Genomic DNA, 19,013 nt, shown 5'->3' on the forward strand with positions numbered 1-19,013 from the left:
ACCATCGATCCAACAATTCCAACAATTTGTATACAGAAATAGCAAGTACATAGAAGCAAATAGAAAACCAGGGACAATACTGCGAAAGCTTTGATAGGATTTGAATGGCTTACCACAAATAAAAAAGGATGCTCTTGGACAAAGACATCAGACAGCAGAGGACACCCCGGTTGATTAAACCCCAGAACGCAAGGTGGCTCTGTGGTCACTTTTCTTGGCTACGGTCAACTGACGTACATCCTGTTTCCGCTCCTAGTTCACTGTAAGAGAAAATGGAACCTTGAAACCAAACACAATTTTCGAAGACAAAAGGAAAAAAAGAATCATCACAACATCACGACCAAGACACACATTTCCATCAGGTAAATTCAAAATGAGCAGTGGTTCGGTGTTAACAATATAGGTGTGTCTTGTGTTGTAAAGTGTGTCTATAGTTATGGTTCAAGGTAATGTTAGCTATCACAACAGCTCACTGCAAAGTAAACTGATTAGCTGTGTCGTTTTATTAAACGGCTAACTTGACTTAGGTATTTTCAAGTCTATTCAGCATAACTGCCACAGCCACCAACAAACGCATACCAATGAAAACGGGTGTTTGTTGTTGTCCCATGTACACCCAACATACCTGACATTATAAACTAGACAGTATCTGAAAATAGCATTAGTTTAGGCCAAGATCCTCGTTAGCAATGGTATGAAACATTAGCCTACAGACTGCTAGCGTTGACAAGATGATCAAAGATCCATTTGCCACCCTTATATACCAATCGTAGTTGGTAATTGAAATCGATTGCACTCATTTAATGAGTGTCCCCATTTCCAACTATAAACATAGATACGGACTTAGCTGTCAGGTCGATAATTCTGGCCAGTGTCTGTTGTGATTTGCGTACGTGACATTGTGTTGGACTAGCCTTTGGTTAGCTAAACACCAAAACATCGACTCTGGTTGTTGACAAAGCTTATGTGAAACATATTGTTGCTTATATTTTCTTAGTTCTTCTATAAGCTCTATACATGCACTTGCAGTAATTTGTAACCATGTTTTGTAATTAAATTGTTAACTTTTACTGACTGTCTTAATTTAATTGGATTAAGTTAGCTGGCTAATACCTACTGTAAGTATCACTGGTAAGCTGCAAAAGCAAGGTGCTAGCTAGCTTGAAGGTACTTGCTATTTTAGCTTGCGATGCCATTTTGTTTTTCTTAACGTTAATTTACACTAACCTGAACACAGGCCACCCACCAAAGCGTACCTTTACCTTGATTTAGCTGCTAGTAGTTTGCAATTTTGAAAGACACGTTTTGTGTATCACATTTAATGTCACCGTAATGGTGTGTCTGATCAATGGTTGCTTAAACCTATCTTAATTTGCCAGCTACCCAACTTGCCAAGCTAGCTCGTTGGCTAATAACAGTTAGATGTCCGAGCTGGCTGACGTTAGCTGGATGTTCACAATTTACCATTAGAGCAGTAGGATAAGGATGACGCAGTTTGGTCATTTTCCTTTAGCCCTTCTATTAGCCGAATCGTTGCACATTTTATGATTGGATGAACGAGCACAAGTATGAATTTCCACGCAATATTTGTTTCCATGAATCGGAAACAGATGGCATGATTGCTGCTGTTATGACGTTAGCAAATATTAGCGGTCAGCCATCATAAATCACTTGGTAGATCAGGTGTGTTTCTATCGTCTGCTGTCTTGGGTCGTCTTTGAAATCCAAATGCAGGACCATAACATATCAGAACCGTTATTGTTTTGGAAATAGTTGCCTGTTCAAAAAAGGCCCAAACTCAAACGTCCACCCAAATCTCTCCCTTTTAAGTTTATAACATATGTTGTTAATTTTACAGCTGGTCGTGAAACCTGTTGTGGTGGGCGAGTATGGAAGGTTCGGACAATGCAGAGCAAGGTGGTGGCAGCGACCAGTCGGACTCTCAACGGAGACGTCAGTTGGCACGCCTCGACAGGGAGGAGGCCTTCTACCAGTTTGTAAACAACCTCAGCGAGGAGGACTATAGATTGATGAGGGACAACAATCTTCTCGGCAACCCTGGTAAGACTCGTTTACACTTATTTGCCGCTCATTCACTCAATGGTTCTTCCTACAACAAAGTTTACTCTTGCACATGGTTGGCCTATAATGTGAAAGACATTTTGCCTCTGTTAATCTAAAGTAGGAGACATATTCATTCCCTTGCCACTAAGTGTGTGTGTATGTCCACCAAAATTGCAGTATTCTCACAAAGATTGCTGTATGATGGTGGCATTATTTGAGTGTGTGTGTGTGTGTGTGTGTGTGTGTGTGTGTGTGTGTGTGTGTGTGTGTGTGTGTGTGTGTGTGTGTGTGTGTGTGTGTGTGTGTGTGTGTGCGTGCGTGCGCTGCATTCTCACAAATATTACAGTATGAAGGTGGCATTATTTGTGTGTGTGTGTGTGTGTGAGAGAGAGAGAGAGAGAGAGAGAGAGAGAGAGAGAGAGAGAGAGAGAGAGAGAGAGAGTGTGTGTGTGAGAGAGAGAGATTTTTGGCAATGTCTTCATCAATATCTTAATTTGAACTGCGCATAGGAAACACAATTTTAAATCCTCTGTGCTAACACACCTGTTACAGTACATACATTTTTGACAACTAAGTACACTTTGATAGCCTGACAACAAGCCAGACTAAATGTGAGATTAAATGTGAATATAGTCTGGCCCCGATCAATCAGACATTGGAAGATTATTGATGGGAACAACCCGTTGTTTTTCACACTGTGTCTGTGCCTATTGGCCAAAACTTTGTCGTCACTCCCTGAATACCCTGTCCAATTGTCATCCAAAGATTCAAAACAAATGTCCTGTGTTGTGATTGGTTTGCCAGATTCAGGTAATGTCGTGTTTGTCCCTGCATATTTCACTGCTCTCTGCTCTTGCGATCACTGAGGTGTTGTTTCACTGGGATTTGGTACCGTGAAAGGTGATCTCAGTGTTCACCGACATATCTTTCTGTCTTATTTCCCAATGTCAGCTTATGAGAGAGGAAAAGAAAAACGGAATTCCCTTTATCACTATGCATTGCAAAATTCAAAGAGATATGGCATTCAACTGAAATTGATGGGGACTTTGTTCTTCTGAGTTGTGTTATGGCTACACAGTGTCTCATATCTCCTGTGCATATCCAGTATGCTAAGTTGCATGAATCTGTCAGGTCACAACAGAGATTTTGTGTGCCATAACCACAGAACAAAATTCCCCTTGTTGCAATTTCATATCAATTAGGTCTAGGATATGGCTCATGTATGGGGATATATTATTTATAGGGGCACCAGGTAGAATTAAAAGTTTCATTAATCACGGTCCCGAGTCAGCCGATGCTTATGCGAGTCTTTAGTAAGTGAACGATGGCTCTCGTGATCACTTCCACGATCCGCTGTCAGAAAACCCCACTTTTGGCAGCGGTCCGGGGGAGTGTTGTGGGAAACGCTTTGATTTGAAATCATCGCTTTACATACCATATTCAGATTTGTATCAACTGCAACATGGAATAAGAAGAATTTCCTTGTGCATGCCCATACAGACAATTTGGTGAACGCTTGGGGGCAAGTTGGATTCAGGAGTTTGTTGGTTTCGGCAGCTTTTGTCCGTCCCGTTAGCAACATTGGTGTTTGGGGGGGGGCAGGAACAGGTTTGTGAGCATGTACACTGATGACATCTTTCATGACATGATTAATGACAGAGTTTTAACCACTAAGAATTATACATCCTGTACATGGAATTAATTAAACGGTGAGTGTCTGGCAGTAGCCTGTGAAATCGTTGTTTTGGTTATTGCAACAACACTGTTCAGTCTGACACTATATGTAAAGCAAATATAATTTTTTTGTCGTAGTCATAAGTCTTAGTGTGAATGGGATCTTCAGAGTATTTTGAGTATTTTTCATCACCATACGTTGAGTGGTGTTTTCTCACCTGTTTCTGAACAGGGGTGCAGTTCTCGAAACCATAGTTGCTAACTACGTTAGCTACTGTGTTGTTTGCAATGCACTTTCCCATTGGCAACTACCCAAGTTGCTATGGCTAACAACTACACTTTCGAGAAGCACACCACAGAGGCGGAGAGGCTCAGGTTCAGTTGGGTGGGGACAGCAGTGCCAGAAACGCACATTATGTGCAGCCACGTGCGTTCATTTGGCCAATCAACTTCCTCTGATAGCACTCCTCATGATCTGTGCCGATGACAAATTCTAGATATACAGTGAGGCCAAAGAGATTTAAAAGTGACAACAACATCTATACATACATTCTATACAGTGAGGCAAAGACAAATTAAAATGACAACAACGTCTAAGCTTATATTCTAAACTAAGAGCAAATGTGCGTGACGGACTGGCTTGTTGTTGACTGGTCTGACACTCTCATTTCTATCTCCGGTCTCGTCTTGGGCTGGTGCTTGTATATGCAGAACATACAATACATGTAAAGCTGAAAACTGTCTGAAGATCCGACCCACCCCCCCCCCCCCCCCCCCCCCCCCCCCCCCCCCCACCCCACACACACACACACGTGTGCCGACACACACACACACACACACACTCCCTCTCTGTCCCGGCACAGTGGAATGGGAAGCAATCAGGGCTCTAAATGAACACCAGCCAACTGGCCAAATGCTGGTGAAATTTCAGTTTGGCTGCTTGAAAAGACCAACTTACTAGCCACTTTGACCCGTTAGTGACTGTGTGTTTACTGTAGCCAGTAAGATTAACATCTACTAACCATTTTGGCTGGTGATGAATAAATGTTAATTTAGAGCCCTGGATCCAATGTTATTTTGGAACGTAGCGTTCCCCGTGACTGAACTTCAAGCAATGATGTGAGTGGCCTGTCCTGATAAGTGACAGCACTGATTGCATTTTTTGTTTAGTTTTTTTGCCCCTCACTGCAAGGTTGGTAACACACTGCAAGATTGGGGATGATGTTTACAATGGTGAAACTGAAGACATGTTTCCACACCTGTGGACAATAAAGAATCAAATCACGTTACCCAACATTTACATTGTTGCACACAGATTAAAAAAACCCAAAAGTTTTTCAATTGAAGTCTGGCCCGTTAGTCCGTCCTCATACTCTGCGCTCTAAAGTGGCCCAATGTTGTGGTGGTATTTGTGATGTGGATGGACTTTTGTGGATCCCGACAATGCATACACAATCATGCGTGTTTCTCTGTTATCCAATTATTATTTAATCAATCCCTGGGGATCTTAAGTCTAATGTCTCTGCTATGTATGCACTGTGTTTGAATCAAACCAGGATCAGTTATTCAAAAGGGTTTAGTTATAAGCAACCGTACTTGCTTAAAGGGGTATGCCACTATTTTGGGGCTGAATATAGTTAAAATTGTTGGCCAGGGTTTTTAAAGGTGGTTAGGTGTCTTGTTTTTCATGTTAAGAGTTGTCTTGCTTTAAGACAAGTTAAAAGAGGGAATATGTAGCTAAGCTAGTGAAAGTCAATGCATCACTGTAGCATACACACATGCTACAGTGATGCATTGACATTATTAGACGATTTACCTCTTAACTTAACCTGGTTTACTCCTGAACCAGCTTTGTAGTATTGGCCGCTGCAGTAGCTTGAAGAAGTCCAGTTGTTTATAACTAAAACCCTTTCAGATAACAGGGCCAGGAAGACTGAGGAATCCAAACGGCCACTAGGATGAGTTCTAACATGGCGGTGTGTTTTGTCTACCTGTGTGCCCAGGTGAGATCACAGAGGAGGAGCTGCTGACCCGGTTGCAGCAGGTGAAGGATGGCGGGCCGCGGCCGGCAACAGGCACCGCCCCGAACGGTGCCAGCGCCAGTGCCAGTCCCAGTGACAGCCCCAGTGCCAGCACCAGCGATGGCGGCGTCGGCAGCAGTGATGAACGCAGGCCAGAGGCCGCTGGTGAGGAGCTCTACCCATCTATGTGAAATGGATTGACTGTTATGGACTTGTATGTCATGTCATTATAGATATTACTTGATTGTTAGGCTGTATTGGGAACAGTCGTGTTATTGACCCGTCAGTAGAAACTACATTTTGGCGAAGTCAACAGAAATAATATCGTCATCATCTGGCATTTTTATTTGAAAAGCTTTGTAACCCCCGCCTCTGATGCAAATTAGGGATGTGCATTTCTGCCAAAAACACTATTCGAAATTCGATGGCCACTATTCGAATGTTATTCGAAATTCGAAAAAAAAAAAAAAAAAAAAAAAGATGTGCGTTTGCTGACTGAGGGACTCCCACCGTCATCCCTTGAAACATGTAGCCTAAATTCCGCCGACGTATCATAAAGAGTTCAATACTTATTTACAGTGGCCTTCCATCTACAGCACCAGGGGGGAGCAATAGCTAGAAAATGCTGTCGAGTGTACACCTCTGAACGTCCAGCAGCACGTTCACTGGAAGAGGTCTGTGCGTCCGTGACGAGAAATATTTATCATTGCCTTCCCCTCCTTCCATAGAGTTCTTCAGCGGAAGCGGAAGCATGTAGTAGATTGTAGTCTTTCATGTTAGCATTTAAGGACGTCCTGGTTCCTATCGGCTTCCGGCCTCCATTGGGAATGAATAGGGGTAAATTTCAAATAAGCTCCGAGAGCAAGCACGCGCTTAGCGAACCCCCGCAAACTGTCGAGGGTGTTAAAAATAGGCTGTAGGTATGACATGGTTGATCATTTTGTGTCAAACTTCGACATAAATACGATGTTGCGTCCATATGCTAAACCCGGAAGCTTTTGGCGACTACAGAAACGGCGCCAGTATCTAACGGCATGTACGTGCGGAAGGTTGTACCCATGGCAACCAAAGGAAAGTATGTAGTTCGGAAGTTTTAATGATCAGAAAGGGGTTAGCAATATTGAATTATAATCGTCATGATTTAACATGTGAATACACCAACATGATGATACGATCCGTTCCACTAATGAGAAAGGGATGCGGGGACACGCTAATGTTCGTTGTTGCCGTGCAACTTATATTTTTGCCAAACCTGAATCTCTATGGCGTTTTGCAATGTAAAAAATCGCCAGGGAACCGGTAGTCCAAACGCCGCATACAAGTTGACGTCAACGCTGAAGAGCTCTATTCTCGTGGCACGGCAAACTGAACAGTTGTTCGCTAGCTGCATTAGAACTAGTTAGCATTTGACATTGTTGACAGACAGTATCCCGATTCACACGGCTACAGGGGTGGCTTTTACAAAGTTTGTTTCACAAATCCGAAGCAACGCCATATGAAACAACCCCCAAACAGTTGCAGATTATAGTGAAGTGAGCCAAATAAAATTGCCTCAGCTAAGAGTACTCAGCTAGCTTACTTCGTTTGTTAGCTTATCATTATTAGCGTTTTACCTGTTTTGAAATAACCTGCCATTGTTGACACTGACAATGGCTAACAGCGTACCTTGCAGATGTTTACGATGGTCAAATCAGACATTGATGTGACATTATTCCCGAACAGTTACTGATGACAGTCCATGTTTAAAAAAAAAATCACCAATAGCAGATTTACAGTGTCAGCGATTTATTTATGAATGCCCAATGCCCATTCCTGAAATGCGCGAGATGCGTGCTTCTCCCTGGCTGTGTGTGTCGTGTCGGCGGGGGGCGGGACGCTTTCAGACACACTCGCCTTATGTGTTGGTTGGAAATGAAAGATGAGCATCGTATCTAGACCTACCAGAGAAATTAGAATACAGGGTAGCTACTAGGTTAATTTAATGTAACCCTGCAGTACTTTTCATTTGTCACTTAACACTGCAAGGGACGGGAGGCCAACACAGATTTTTTTTACTGGCTGGATTTTTTTTATTCGACAGGACTATTCTAAATTCGAAAGGAAAACGAATATTCGAACCTTCGAATATTCGTGCACATCCCTAATGCAAATGTCACACACTTATTTGAGTGTTAATCAGATTTAATCATCTCATTTTTACGGTATTCTTGTTTTGCCTATTCCAATTTGCCTCGCTTGGCAAATTCGCCCTGCCTTTGCCCTACGAGGCGACATTTTGCCTCCAGTAATTGTCAGAGCAAAGGGAAATTTGTCTGTGTGGAAATGCCCCGTTAATGGCGAAGGTGAGAAAAGTAAGCTGTGTTTTCCACCATTTTATATGATCCCACATGATTGTAAACTATTTCTCATTTCTCCATGTACAGATCTGGAGGAGGGCGGCGAGCCCCCCAACGGCGACACGCTGCTGGACTGGCTGAACACCGTGCGGCGCACGGGCAACACCACGCGTTCGGGCCACCGCGGCAACCAGTCCTGGCGCGCCGTCAGCCGAACCAACCCCAGCAGCGGAGACTTCCGCTTCAGCCTGGAGATCAACATCAACCGCAGCCTGGCAACCGAGCAGGAGACGCAGACAGAGGGGGCGGCGGCGGCCGGGGCCGGGGCGTCTGCGTCTGCAGAGCAGGCGCAGGAGCAAGAGCAGCAGCAGGAGCAGGAGACTGGTGGAGACGCAGGATCAACCACCACCACGACCAATGCGGCAGTGCCAGCACCTCCATCTGGGGAGGACCACGAAGAGGCTGGTGGCGACCCCGCGGAGGAGGTGGCCCAAGAAGAGGTGGCGAGTGAGGGCACTACTGCTCCAGAAGAAGAAGAAGAAGAAGAAGAAGAAGAGGAGGAGGAGGAGGAGCCCATGGAGCTGGAAGAGGAGCCAGTGGTAGAGGAGCTGGCGGTGATTGTGGAGCCCGAACTCTCTCCACCCAGCACACGGCCTGCCAGCCCACAGCCCCTCCAGGTGCCCGTGGCTGTGCCAATACCCGTACCCGTACCTGTGGCTGTGCCCATACCCGTACACGTGCCCATCCCCATCACCATCCCAACTCCTCCGCCCAGGCAGGCGGCACGAGCAGCGGCCATAGTGGCAGCGGCGGCGGCGGCACGAGCAAGATTAGCGGCGGCGACGGCGGCGGCGGCAGCCACACTAGCGGAGCCCCCGCAGACGCGGCGCGGAGTGGTGCGCCCCCGCAGCCGGAGCCCCGAGCAGCGCCGCACCCGCGCCTGCACGGCCCGCAGCCGCTCGCCCCACACCCTGGACCGCATGGACGGCCTGCCCCCGGCGCCCACCCTCCCCGAGCCGCCGCTGCCTCCTCCTCCTCTCGCCCCTCCGCCACCTCCCCCGCCCGCACACATGGAGGGCAGCTCGCGCACCCGCCAGCACATCCGCACGCCGCGCGGCAGCGAGTACGCCGCCGCCACCGCCGCCGAGAGCTTGGACCACCAGGCGTTCCTGGCAGCCGCCAGTGGCTACGGCTCCACCGAAGCCCCAACAACAACAACAACAACACCGCCAACAGCTACGGCTGCGGCCGCCGCCGCCACTGCTGCCCAGGATGAGGAGCCCGCGGCTGGGGAGGCCGGCGCTGGACGCAGGCCCCCCACCATCAGGCTGGACCTGCAGGTGCGGAGGGTGAGGCCGGGAGAGTACCGGCAGAGGGACAGTATCGCCAGCCGCACGCGCTCTCGATCCCAGCCTGCCAGCACGCACAACAACAGCAACAGCAACAGCAGCAGCACTAGTAGTAGTGGCGGCAGCAGCAGTACCAGTGGTAGTAGCAGTAGTAGCAGTAGTGGAGCTAGCAGCGCCAACGCCCCAGGGACTGGCAACAGCGGAGGGGCAACCGCGGCTGCCGGGGGCAACAACACCTTCCTGTACGAGACGGAGCAGGGCGGCTTCCGCCGGACGTTCTCGCGGTCGGAGCGCGCCGGCGTGCGCACCTACATTAGCACCATCCGCATCCCCATACGGCGCATCTCGGACGCCGGGCTGGGCGAGGCCACCTCCGTGGCGCTACAGTCCATGATCCGACACATCCTGACGGGCTTCGGCGAGCTCAGCTACTTCATGGACTCGGACTCGGACTCGTCCGACTCGCCCCGAGCCAGCGGGCCCGGCGGGGGCGCTGGCGACGCGCCACCACCGCCAGGCTCGGACGCCGCCGCGCTCCTCGCCGCCTCCGGGGGCGCCGCAGGCTTCTCGGCCGCCTTGGCCCAAGCCGGCGGATCCGGTGGTGGTGCGGCCGGCGCCGCGCAGCCCGAAGACCGCGACAGGGACTCCACGGCCGACGGCGGCGTCGCCGTGGAACTGCCCGCCTCCGTGGTGGACGGTAGCGGCCGCACCCGGGGCCCCATCAGCCTGGAGGAGACGGGCTCGCTGCCGTTCCTGCGCCTGGCGCACTTCTTCCTCCTGAACGACGACGACGAGGACACGCCCCGCGGGCTCACCAAGGAGCAGATCGACAACCTGGCCACGCGCAACTTCGGCGAGAGCGACGCCCTCAAGACGTGTAGCGTCTGCATCACCGAGTACGCGCAGGGCCACAAGCTGCGCAAGCTCCCCTGCCAGCACGAGTACCACGTGCACTGCATCGACCGCTGGCTCTCAGAGAACTCCACCTGTCCCATCTGCCGACGCGCCGTACTGGCCACCACCAACAGGGAGAGTGTCGTCTGAAGAAAAGCCCGCAGCGCAGTCCCTCCAACCCGACCCAACCGCCAACACCCACGTTTTTATTTTGTGGAGAAACGTCTTTTAGTAACTTCCATCCTCCCTCCACTGGTCTGAGCGTCTCAGACAAAGACGTTCTCCCCCCTCCCTCCTCCCCTCACACCTGTTCATTTTGTTGGTCTCCCTTTCCTCTTCTCCCTCTACTTCTTCTTTTGCTGCTTTCCCAGAGTCTGGGCAATGTTTTGCTGCCCGGATGGGGCGTTTATTTTTGTATTTTTTATTTTTAAGCAATCAGTATGCCTACCCTTGCATCTTAAGCGCAGGGTAGGCGAGGCTGTGGGGAATGGAATGGAATGGAAGGGGAGGAGTGTAGATATCGGGATGGGGATACTTGGCTGATGATGCTAACTGTCCAGACTTAACCGTACTCAGACGTCGGTCTTGAGCATGTGTTCCCCTGTCCATGGAGGAGGAGGAAGAGGAGTGTTTGGAAAGGTGGGCTGGTTGGCGGTTGGGATGCTGCCAAGAATATTCGGGAGTTACATGAAGTAGAACGAAAAGGACCGCATGTTGTGCTCACATACACACACACACACATACACGTGTGCACACGCACACACACACGCACATACGCTCTCGTCTTGGACCCTCGCAGCTGGGCTCAGTCAGTGAAGCGCCGCCCGCCCCTCTTCTCCAAGAAGTCGGTTACAAGGTGCAGAAGACGTTCTCTCCCAGGAGTCAAGAGACTGAAGTGTGTTCAAAGGAAGAAAAGAAAATGTGTGGGCGTGTTTCTGTGTTTAAGTTAAATATTGTTGGAGGGAAGGCAAAGCCCAGTTCATTGTGTGGCTAAATAGTTTTAAGATTTCAGTGTGCAGTCACAATTACTAACCAGTGGGTGAAAATATAGCTTCCCTCCCAGTTCAGATGTTAATTGCGAGTGCAAAGGTGTTGTTTTCATACTTTAGACCAAATGATATCTAATAATATACCCCTGAAGTACATCATTGAGCTGCATCTGTTATTTCTCCTCTTTTTTTAAATGATTGAATGTCTACAGTTAACAGACAACTAAGCCTAGGGGCTTTTTTTGCAAATGGGGGCATTTTGAAATCATTCCGTCTGTAAAAAAAAAAAAAACACAAACAAACACAAAAAATCCCCAACATAATAGTTTTGTAAAACATTGTAAGCTATGATGAATGTGTTGCCACAAACAAAAAGAAATGTCGGAAGACTTTTTTTGTTAAAAAGTACTTAAAAACCATTAAACATCAAGCGGTGTTAACCCCTGAAAATGACCCAGACGTGATGGACATAACACTGCTGTCATTTGTTAGCCTTGTGGGTATTCCAAGAACATAGGTGGTAAATCAAGCTCAGTCAAACTACTGCTAGTGGCAAATCTGTTAATAGATGGCCCACAGGTCTCATTTCGTTAAAAAAAATGAGGACTCCAGGCTCTTCTTTTAGATGATTTACCACTACCATGAAGCTAACTTGTACCTGGTTTACTAATGAGCTCAGTTCTTGGAATACCCCCTGGTTTTACCTTCACCTCATACTAATTTAATTCGTACTGAGGGTCTGGATCTGTCGGATCTGAGAAACGATAAGTGGAGGTACGAATGAATTCCATTGAAATTTGAGGAAAAGTAGGCCAATTTTACCCATCATTTCACCAACAATTTGTTCATTCACCACACTGAAAAACAATTGCTGGTGGGAGGGATGAAGTCTGTTGATGTCATTTACTTGAATACGAATACTTTGAATTTGTATTCAGGTGAGTGGTTGATGTTTAAAATGTGCGCCTCCCTCCTTCCCTTTCCCATTTGCTGAATAGCTGATGGTCTGGTAACTGGACATGACCTTTCCCAGAACTCAAGGTCCAGACCATCGACGAATTGAATTAGTTTGAGGGGGGTGGTAAAAAAACAGGCTAGACATTTGCTATCAAAAAAAAAAAAATGAAACCCTCGTGCCCTGGTGCATGACAGTTAAGCACTCAAACTTGACAGTGTTTTTTTACAATGAACGATGTGATGTGTAACTGCATTTGCTCCCAAGTGTGATGCAACTGCACTCAAGTGGAATAGAGAGATGTTACGGCTTCACTTAACACAAGCTGTACCGGTGCAATATTTACAAACAGAACAAGGGGGGAGGGGAGGGAGGGAATGAGGGGTACAGGACGGGTTTTTTTTTGGGGTGGGGGTGGGGGTTGGGTGGGGGTATGTTAGAACTTTTTCTGTTTTGGAATGGAATGATTGTTAGACTGTGAATATTCACATGTTAATAAAGTTACTCAAATAAATACAGATCCAAAAAAAGATGACAATGGTGTAAATGCTCTTGGGTTGAAATCTGTTGTGAACAACTTTCACTCCGCTAAAACTCCACCACCGTGCATGCCAAAATCGTATGGAACCTCCAAAACTCAAGATGGGTATAGAAGATGTTTTGGACATGATCTAACCAAGATGGATATCTGCCTTCATCCTTCTGAAAGACAAATCATTTGCTACACACTTGCTGTGTGGTTAACATTGTTTTGTTGCATACAGGAGGGATGTTGTAATGGTTATGAGGGGATTTGTTATAGGGTTGAATTCTGCGTCAGTATGAGAAATATGTCAGTGGTCTTCTCTGCTTACACCCTCATCCATGCCTGAGTGCACTTGACTCGAGCAAAGTGTCTGATCCTGCATTTATTCCAAGGACTGAACTTAAAGTTGCTCAGGAGCTTTTGGATTTAAATAAAAACTTAAAAGTAATGTATGTTTGTCAGGAACTGTTTCTCATGGCCACTTCTCGGTAGGCCTTTTGGCCAATTAATTATCTAATTGGGTTGAGGGTGGATGTCAAATACATGGTCATTGAAGGCAATGTAGCCTAGGCTATATGAATGAAAAAATATAAAGTATTTTCAATTTAGGGCGTCCCTCATAAGACATAATCCTTATTGAGTGTCATGAGTAATGCAACAATCTGTGAGGTACCGGTAGTTCAAATTTTACTGCAGGAGCAGTCTACTTCACGTTATTCAACGTTTTGCCTCTTGAGGCGCTTGCAGGACCTTTGGTTTTTGGACTTCGAATTTATGCGCCGCACTGGCTTTACGGTAATTCGTAGGGACAACTGCACACGCAGATTGAAGATTGCAGAGAGAAGGTTGCTGAATCTCACCATGGCCTTGAGAGCACTAAGCATCGTTTTGTCGCGCAGCCAGGCAGCGTACCAAAGGGTAAGTGTTTGGAAGTTACAAATATCACGCCAGACATAATTTTGAGATGTAGCCCGACAACGGCAGGTAGCCTACTAGGTAGATTGATGTTTCCTAGTTCTCTACTTGGGTTAGTGGAAGTTAAGAAGATGGAGGAGTTGGCTGAACATGAGACATTTAAACGAGATACTTCTGGTTGAAGTTTGTCCATAATATGAAGGTCGAGAGACCTGATAAAACTTCTGGACGCTGGCAGACTTGGGATTTGTTTCCGCGTACCGTAAAGTCTGTAGTATCACAGACTCTTTTTAGAGATTTTCTGTTCTTGTAGGCTACTCTGTTGCTGTTGGCTGGCGACACAAGATACCAAATTAACGGACAGTAGGCCTAAATCACACCTTCAGCTACACGGATTACACAAGATTTCGTCAGTTTATGAGAAATTGGTTGCATTTGTGCTAAATGAAATCATATCTGTTATTTTGCCCATCCAACCAAGCCTCTGGCCCATAGACTGACAGCTGGAGTTTGCTTCAAGAGTTCCTGTCCCATTAAGATAAGTCATCTGGACCACCTAGTGCTCACTGTTGGAAGTATACCCAGAACCACTGAATTTTATTCCTCAGTCTTGGGAATGGATGTCGTAACTTTCAAGGTAATTCTTCTTCTTTGCTGTTGCCTGTTTCAGAATGAGACTTGCATTTTGTTAGGGTGTCCACTTGGGGGCAGCATTTGCTAAGTTTTAGATGGAGGATGCAGGCCCAGGACATACTGAACTAAAACAAATACCAGTAGGTTAATCAACTAAAAAACTGCTTTATATTGCTCAAATTATCTCATCTCTTATTCACCCCTTCCTCTACAAAATATTCTACATTTTGGTCTTCGTTTAAAAGTTAGAGAGGACCAGGGCCATCTAGGAGAGTGTTAAATTAGGGCAGTCATGGGTGAGCGGTTAGGGCGTCAGACTTGCATCCCAGAGGTTGCCGGTTCGACTCCCGTCCCGCCAGGTTGGTGGGGGTAGTAATCGACCAGTGCTCTCCCCCATCCTCCTCCATGACTGAGGTACCCTGAGCATGGTACCGTTCCACCGCACTGCTCCCCATGGGGCACCACTGAGGGCTGCCCCCTTGCATGGGTGAGGCATAAATGCAATTTCGCAGTGTGCAGTGTTCACTTGTGTGCTGTGGAGTGCTGTGTCACAATGACAATGGGAGTTGGAGTTTCCCAATGGGCTTTCACTTTTCACTTTTTCACTTTAAATTCCAGTGTTGAGTGAACACTGCCAAATTGACTGCATGTATCCTTCCCATCTTGCCTGCTGTCACCACAGGGAAACAGGAAGGCCCTGGGCTTTGGCCAGCAGAAGATCAACCTTCACCAGTCAGGGAAGGAGTTTGAGCCCAAAGCGAAGAGCCCTACGCCAGGCTCTGCAGACCTGTGCCTGGTCACAAAGACTCCTCTCACCACAGTAGCTGCGCATCTACAGGTAAAACCCATTGTAACAGAGGCCAATTAACAGAGTGTGGCGTGGAACGTTAGTAAACCTCCTTCCCGATGCCTCATACAGTATCGTAGCGCTGGGCTATCGGACTGGTCCTTAAGCTCAGTGCTATTGTGTTGTGCCTACCATACCTGAACTGATGCGTTGACTAGGAGGTGGTGAGTTCGAGATCCGACGGGCAGACTGGGCGGGAACACCTCAGTCTCAACATACTATGCACACATGAACAGGGGAGCTTCAACGCCACCAGAAGACCATGGGCTACACTTTTCCATACCTGTAATTTAGCGTTTAATTCAGTCAGTTTATTGTTTTCTTAATATTATGAGTCTCCTGATTGCCCCCACTCCCTTTAAAGGTACACAGTATTATTTTTTACCAGTTTATTTCCAGCATTCATGCTGCACATTCACAAATGTTATCTTTTCTATGAATACTTACCACCACCATCCAATTCTGAGTATTTATTATGACTGGGAAAATAGCATCGCATTTGCTTTTTTCATACATGAAAAGGGAGATCTTCTCCATGTCCACCATTTTGAATTTCCAAAAATAGTACAAAAATAGTCCAAAAAATGTACTTTGGTCATACTACCAAATATTAGTTTATTATTTCGGAAATATTAAAGAATATATCAAATCTGGCTGTAGGCAGCACCGTTTCAATGAGCAGAAGAATAGTTCAATACTCTGGCCACAGTCCTAGGTGCCAGTGCACATCATTTCCAGAGGGAAGACCACACTGGTCATGCACATGAATGACTCTACTGGTGCTGGTATAGTATATAGTATATAGCTTGATCTGGGTGTATTTGCATGTCTTTTCTCAACGTTACATGTATTATTGACACAACGTCATGACATTAACCTGTCAGAGCCCTCAAATGCATACAGTTAGCCATTTGCTCAAATCTTGCATCTATGGGCATGTTTTAGGGTAGGCCATTAAGAGCACATCAAAAGGTCCAACTGTGCATGCAACTGTTTGATGCAATACTGATCACATGTTGAGTAGCCAAGGCAGAGGTGAAATATGTGGAAAAAGAAGTGCAGATATTGTTCGATTCTGTAGTTGTGCATCAATGTTGCTGTCTTGCGTGAGAAGAGCATGAGGAACATGAGAATGAACAAGTGCTATGTGCTACGATTATTTCTCTCTCTCTCTTTTCTCTCTCTTTTCTCTCTCTCTCTCTCTCTCTCTCTCTCTCTCTCTCTCTCTCTCTCTCTCTCTCTCTCTCTCTCTCTCTCTCTCTCTCTCTTTGTATTTTTCTATTAGCCCGGGTCTTTTCAATCCGAACACCTATGGAACAAAACCACAAACACAAGGGTTAAGTATGTCTCGGACTGAAAGCGTTGGTTTTCTGTTTGTGTTGACAGGCCTGTGGTGTGGCCATTGAGGAGGGCCCTGTGGAGAGGACTGGTGCAGTGGGACCAATAAACTCCCTGTACTTCAGAGACCCGGATCACAATCTCATCGAAGTGTCCAACTATAACGAGTAGCAGCCACCAGAGGGCAGTAGGCAACCAACCTCCTCCCAAACTGAGGGGATGGGGGGGGGGGGGGTGTCACGGAGAGAAGGGAGCGTGTGCTCAAAACCGTGAATATATGCTTTTATATAATAAAACCATTCCATATTGAATGTAATCACTTGTATGGTTAATACATTAACTTTTCTTGTGCTTTTTGAAATAGAAGGGACAAAAATATTTGGCATTTCTTGAAAATATCTAAGAAAAAAAAAGTTTGGAAAACACAATTGTGTGTATACAAAGTGTATATAAAGAACTCAACCATCCTTTATGCAATATACATGTATTTCTGTAATAGTTCTCTTTATGTAGAAGGCCTACGCCAAAATCTCTCCACAGTCATTGCCAGAAAGCTGAGTAGCGTCTTTGTTTTCCTTGTTAAAGGTATCTCTAAAACATAGTGCATATACTGTATGTTTGGTCAATGGGGACTGGTAAATTATCAAATCACAAATCGATTTGTGCATTCTCGCAAGTATCCTATGAAGGGCTTCCTGCAGCCATCTTTGTGCAACTTTGTGGATTGAAGGAATACCATAAACAGTCTAAACTTAAGATTTTAACCAATGATAAGCTCCATGTACATAAAGTACACACAGACCAGCATTCTTTTTGCCTTGGCTGCTCGATTTGATATTTCCAACTCACGCAATCCTGAGCTTAAAACAGCCTGGCTGCCATCTGGCCCTTGAGGTGATGACATCAGCTGTGCAGTGAGGACCTGCACTTCATGCCATGCAGCCTAATGGCAGCTGATTTTAGTGGAAACTGTTTGCACTGTTTGCATTTTCTTGGTGTTCTGGCCTGCCAGTGGTTCCCAAACTGGGGGCAGGGATACCCTACGGGGGTCGCGGACAAAAGGGACTTGTATTCATTTCTGTGATGTATTTGCTGTCCTGTTGATTTCTACCAATTATTAGCTGACAAACTATTAGCTGTCAATTACTTGGCATTTTTTTTGTCCATTAATATGGCTAGATGTCCCATTAATAGTTTGTCAGCTAATACAAATCCATTGCTAGGCTAAGACTATGCTGGGGTGGGTAACGAAAATATTCTATAGCCCAAAAGGGGGTCCCCGCTGAAAAAGTTTGGGAATCACTGGCTGTTGCTGCTGCTGTTTTGCCAATGTACTTAATTTTCATGTTTCTTTTCTTTACTGTGCAGTGCTGTACATTTTAAGACCAAAAACATTTTAATTTGAGGTAAAAAAAAAAGAAAGAAAGAAAGAAAGAAAAAAAAAAAAAGAAGGGCATGTGCATGTGGAGGAGACGTGTCAAGCTTTTGCAATATATTTTAATAAATACTGTCTCTCTCTGAAGTCGCTTCTGTCCCATTCAATTGTCTATTTTTCAATTGTCTACTGCCCTAGGTTGTGAGTGCCAAAAAGGCTTGGAGCGCAAGTGGCATCGCTTTTCCAAATAAATCATATGAAAATAAAACTCACTAACCACATGACTGATGCTTACAGTAAATGTGTTTTTTGACCATCCTCTGTAATGGTCTGCGTTTCATTTCTTTCCTTCATTGTTCCTTTGGATAGAGTCTGCAAATGCAATATCAAAAGAAACTTTTCTGATTGATTCTAGTTGAAATTATTTAATATAACTTTGAGTTGAGGGTCACAACTGCAGAAAATTGCCTGCATGGCAGTCTAGATAGCCAACTTCTATGAGGTTAAGTCACTGAGGTGCTAGTTACCATGTAGCCATGACACGTGGATAAAAATAAAAACTCCATTGTGACAGGTGCGTTTTACACCCTAACTATTGTTAAAACCAGAGTTTCGAAATGTGCATTATAAAACTCTGTTTACGTGTAAACAAGAGGCCAAAACCTATACTGTGTAGCCTACATGTTACATGTAAACCGCCTCTGAGTCTGAACATGGTGTTTGATACATATTCCTCCCCTGCCCCCCTTTGACAGACTCTCTGGCACTGCCGGTAGCTAACACTCGACGTCCTGACCAGTAGCTTCCATATGGAAAGACAGCCAATAGTAGGCCTAAGCACAATTCAGACGTACTAAAGCACCACCATTTACATGACATTTCAACTGGATCGGTCGCTGTAATTCCCCCTCCTGGTGGCACCAGTGACCAATGACCGTACAGTTGTCGACCACCCACAGACTTCTGGGATAAGGAAGTAGTAACAAAGTAACCATTGTTTGCCTACTGCAAATACGACCAGGTATAGAAAATAATCCCGGTACTGTTCGCGTCCTGGTCGAAAGTTAACTAGGATATTCGGATGCACTGCTCAGTCA

The 19,013-nt window shown here is 46.0% G+C and overlaps 2 protein-coding genes across 2 annotated transcripts; both read left to right on the forward strand.

Moving 5' to 3' along the window:
• The first annotated feature begins 127 nt into the window (after positions 1-127).
• Positions 128-11,786, forward strand: rlim (ring finger protein, LIM domain interacting). The gene is made up of 4 exons (XM_063190376.1): positions 128-362; positions 1,859-2,061; positions 5,742-5,924; positions 8,183-11,786. Exons 2-4 carry the CDS (start codon positions 1,890-1,892, stop codon positions 10,486-10,488), a joined length of 2,661 nt encoding a protein of 886 aa, XP_063046446.1. The 5' UTR covers positions 128-362; positions 1,859-1,889; the 3' UTR covers positions 10,489-11,786.
• A 1,805-nt stretch (positions 11,787-13,591) lies between these two features.
• Positions 13,592-17,008, forward strand: glod5 (glyoxalase domain containing 5). The gene is made up of 4 exons (XM_063190291.1): positions 13,592-13,726; positions 14,205-14,360; positions 15,039-15,194; positions 16,590-17,008. The coding sequence occupies exons 1-4, from the start codon at positions 13,670-13,672 to the stop codon at positions 16,710-16,712; spliced, it is 492 nt and encodes a 163-aa protein (XP_063046361.1). The 5' UTR covers positions 13,592-13,669; the 3' UTR covers positions 16,713-17,008.
• Positions 17,009-19,013: the final 2,005 nt, after the last annotated feature.

The sequence above is a fragment of the Engraulis encrasicolus genome, chromosome 23 (assembly GCF_034702125.1).
Source record: "Engraulis encrasicolus isolate BLACKSEA-1 chromosome 23, IST_EnEncr_1.0, whole genome shotgun sequence".
Taxonomy (NCBI): Eukaryota; Metazoa; Chordata; class Actinopteri; order Clupeiformes; family Engraulidae; genus Engraulis; species Engraulis encrasicolus.

What these genes read in the sequence shown, in the direction of transcription:
- glod5 (XM_063190291.1), top strand. Translation starts at nt 13,670, where the DNA reads ATGGCCTTGAGAGCACTAAGCATCGTTTTGTCGCGCAGCCAGGCAGCG. An exon ending in TGGATGTCGTAACTTTCAAG is followed by an intron (nt 14,361 to 15,038) that starts GTAATTCTTCTT and finishes CTGTCACCACAG; the next exon opens with GGAAACAGGAAGGCCCTGGG. An exon ending in CAGTAGCTGCGCATCTACAG is followed by an intron (nt 15,195 to 16,589) that starts GTAAAACCCATT and finishes TTGTGTTGACAG; the next exon opens with GCCTGTGGTGTGGCCATTGA.
- rlim (XM_063190376.1), top strand. Translation starts at nt 1,890, where the DNA reads ATGGAAGGTTCGGACAATGCAGAGCAAGGTGGTGGCAGCGACCAGTCG. An exon ending in CAATCTTCTCGGCAACCCTG is followed by an intron (nt 2,062 to 5,741) that starts GTAAGACTCGTT and finishes CTGTGTGCCCAG; the next exon opens with GTGAGATCACAGAGGAGGAG. An exon ending in ACGCAGGCCAGAGGCCGCTG is followed by an intron (nt 5,925 to 8,182) that starts GTGAGGAGCTCT and finishes CTCCATGTACAG; the next exon opens with ATCTGGAGGAGGGCGGCGAG.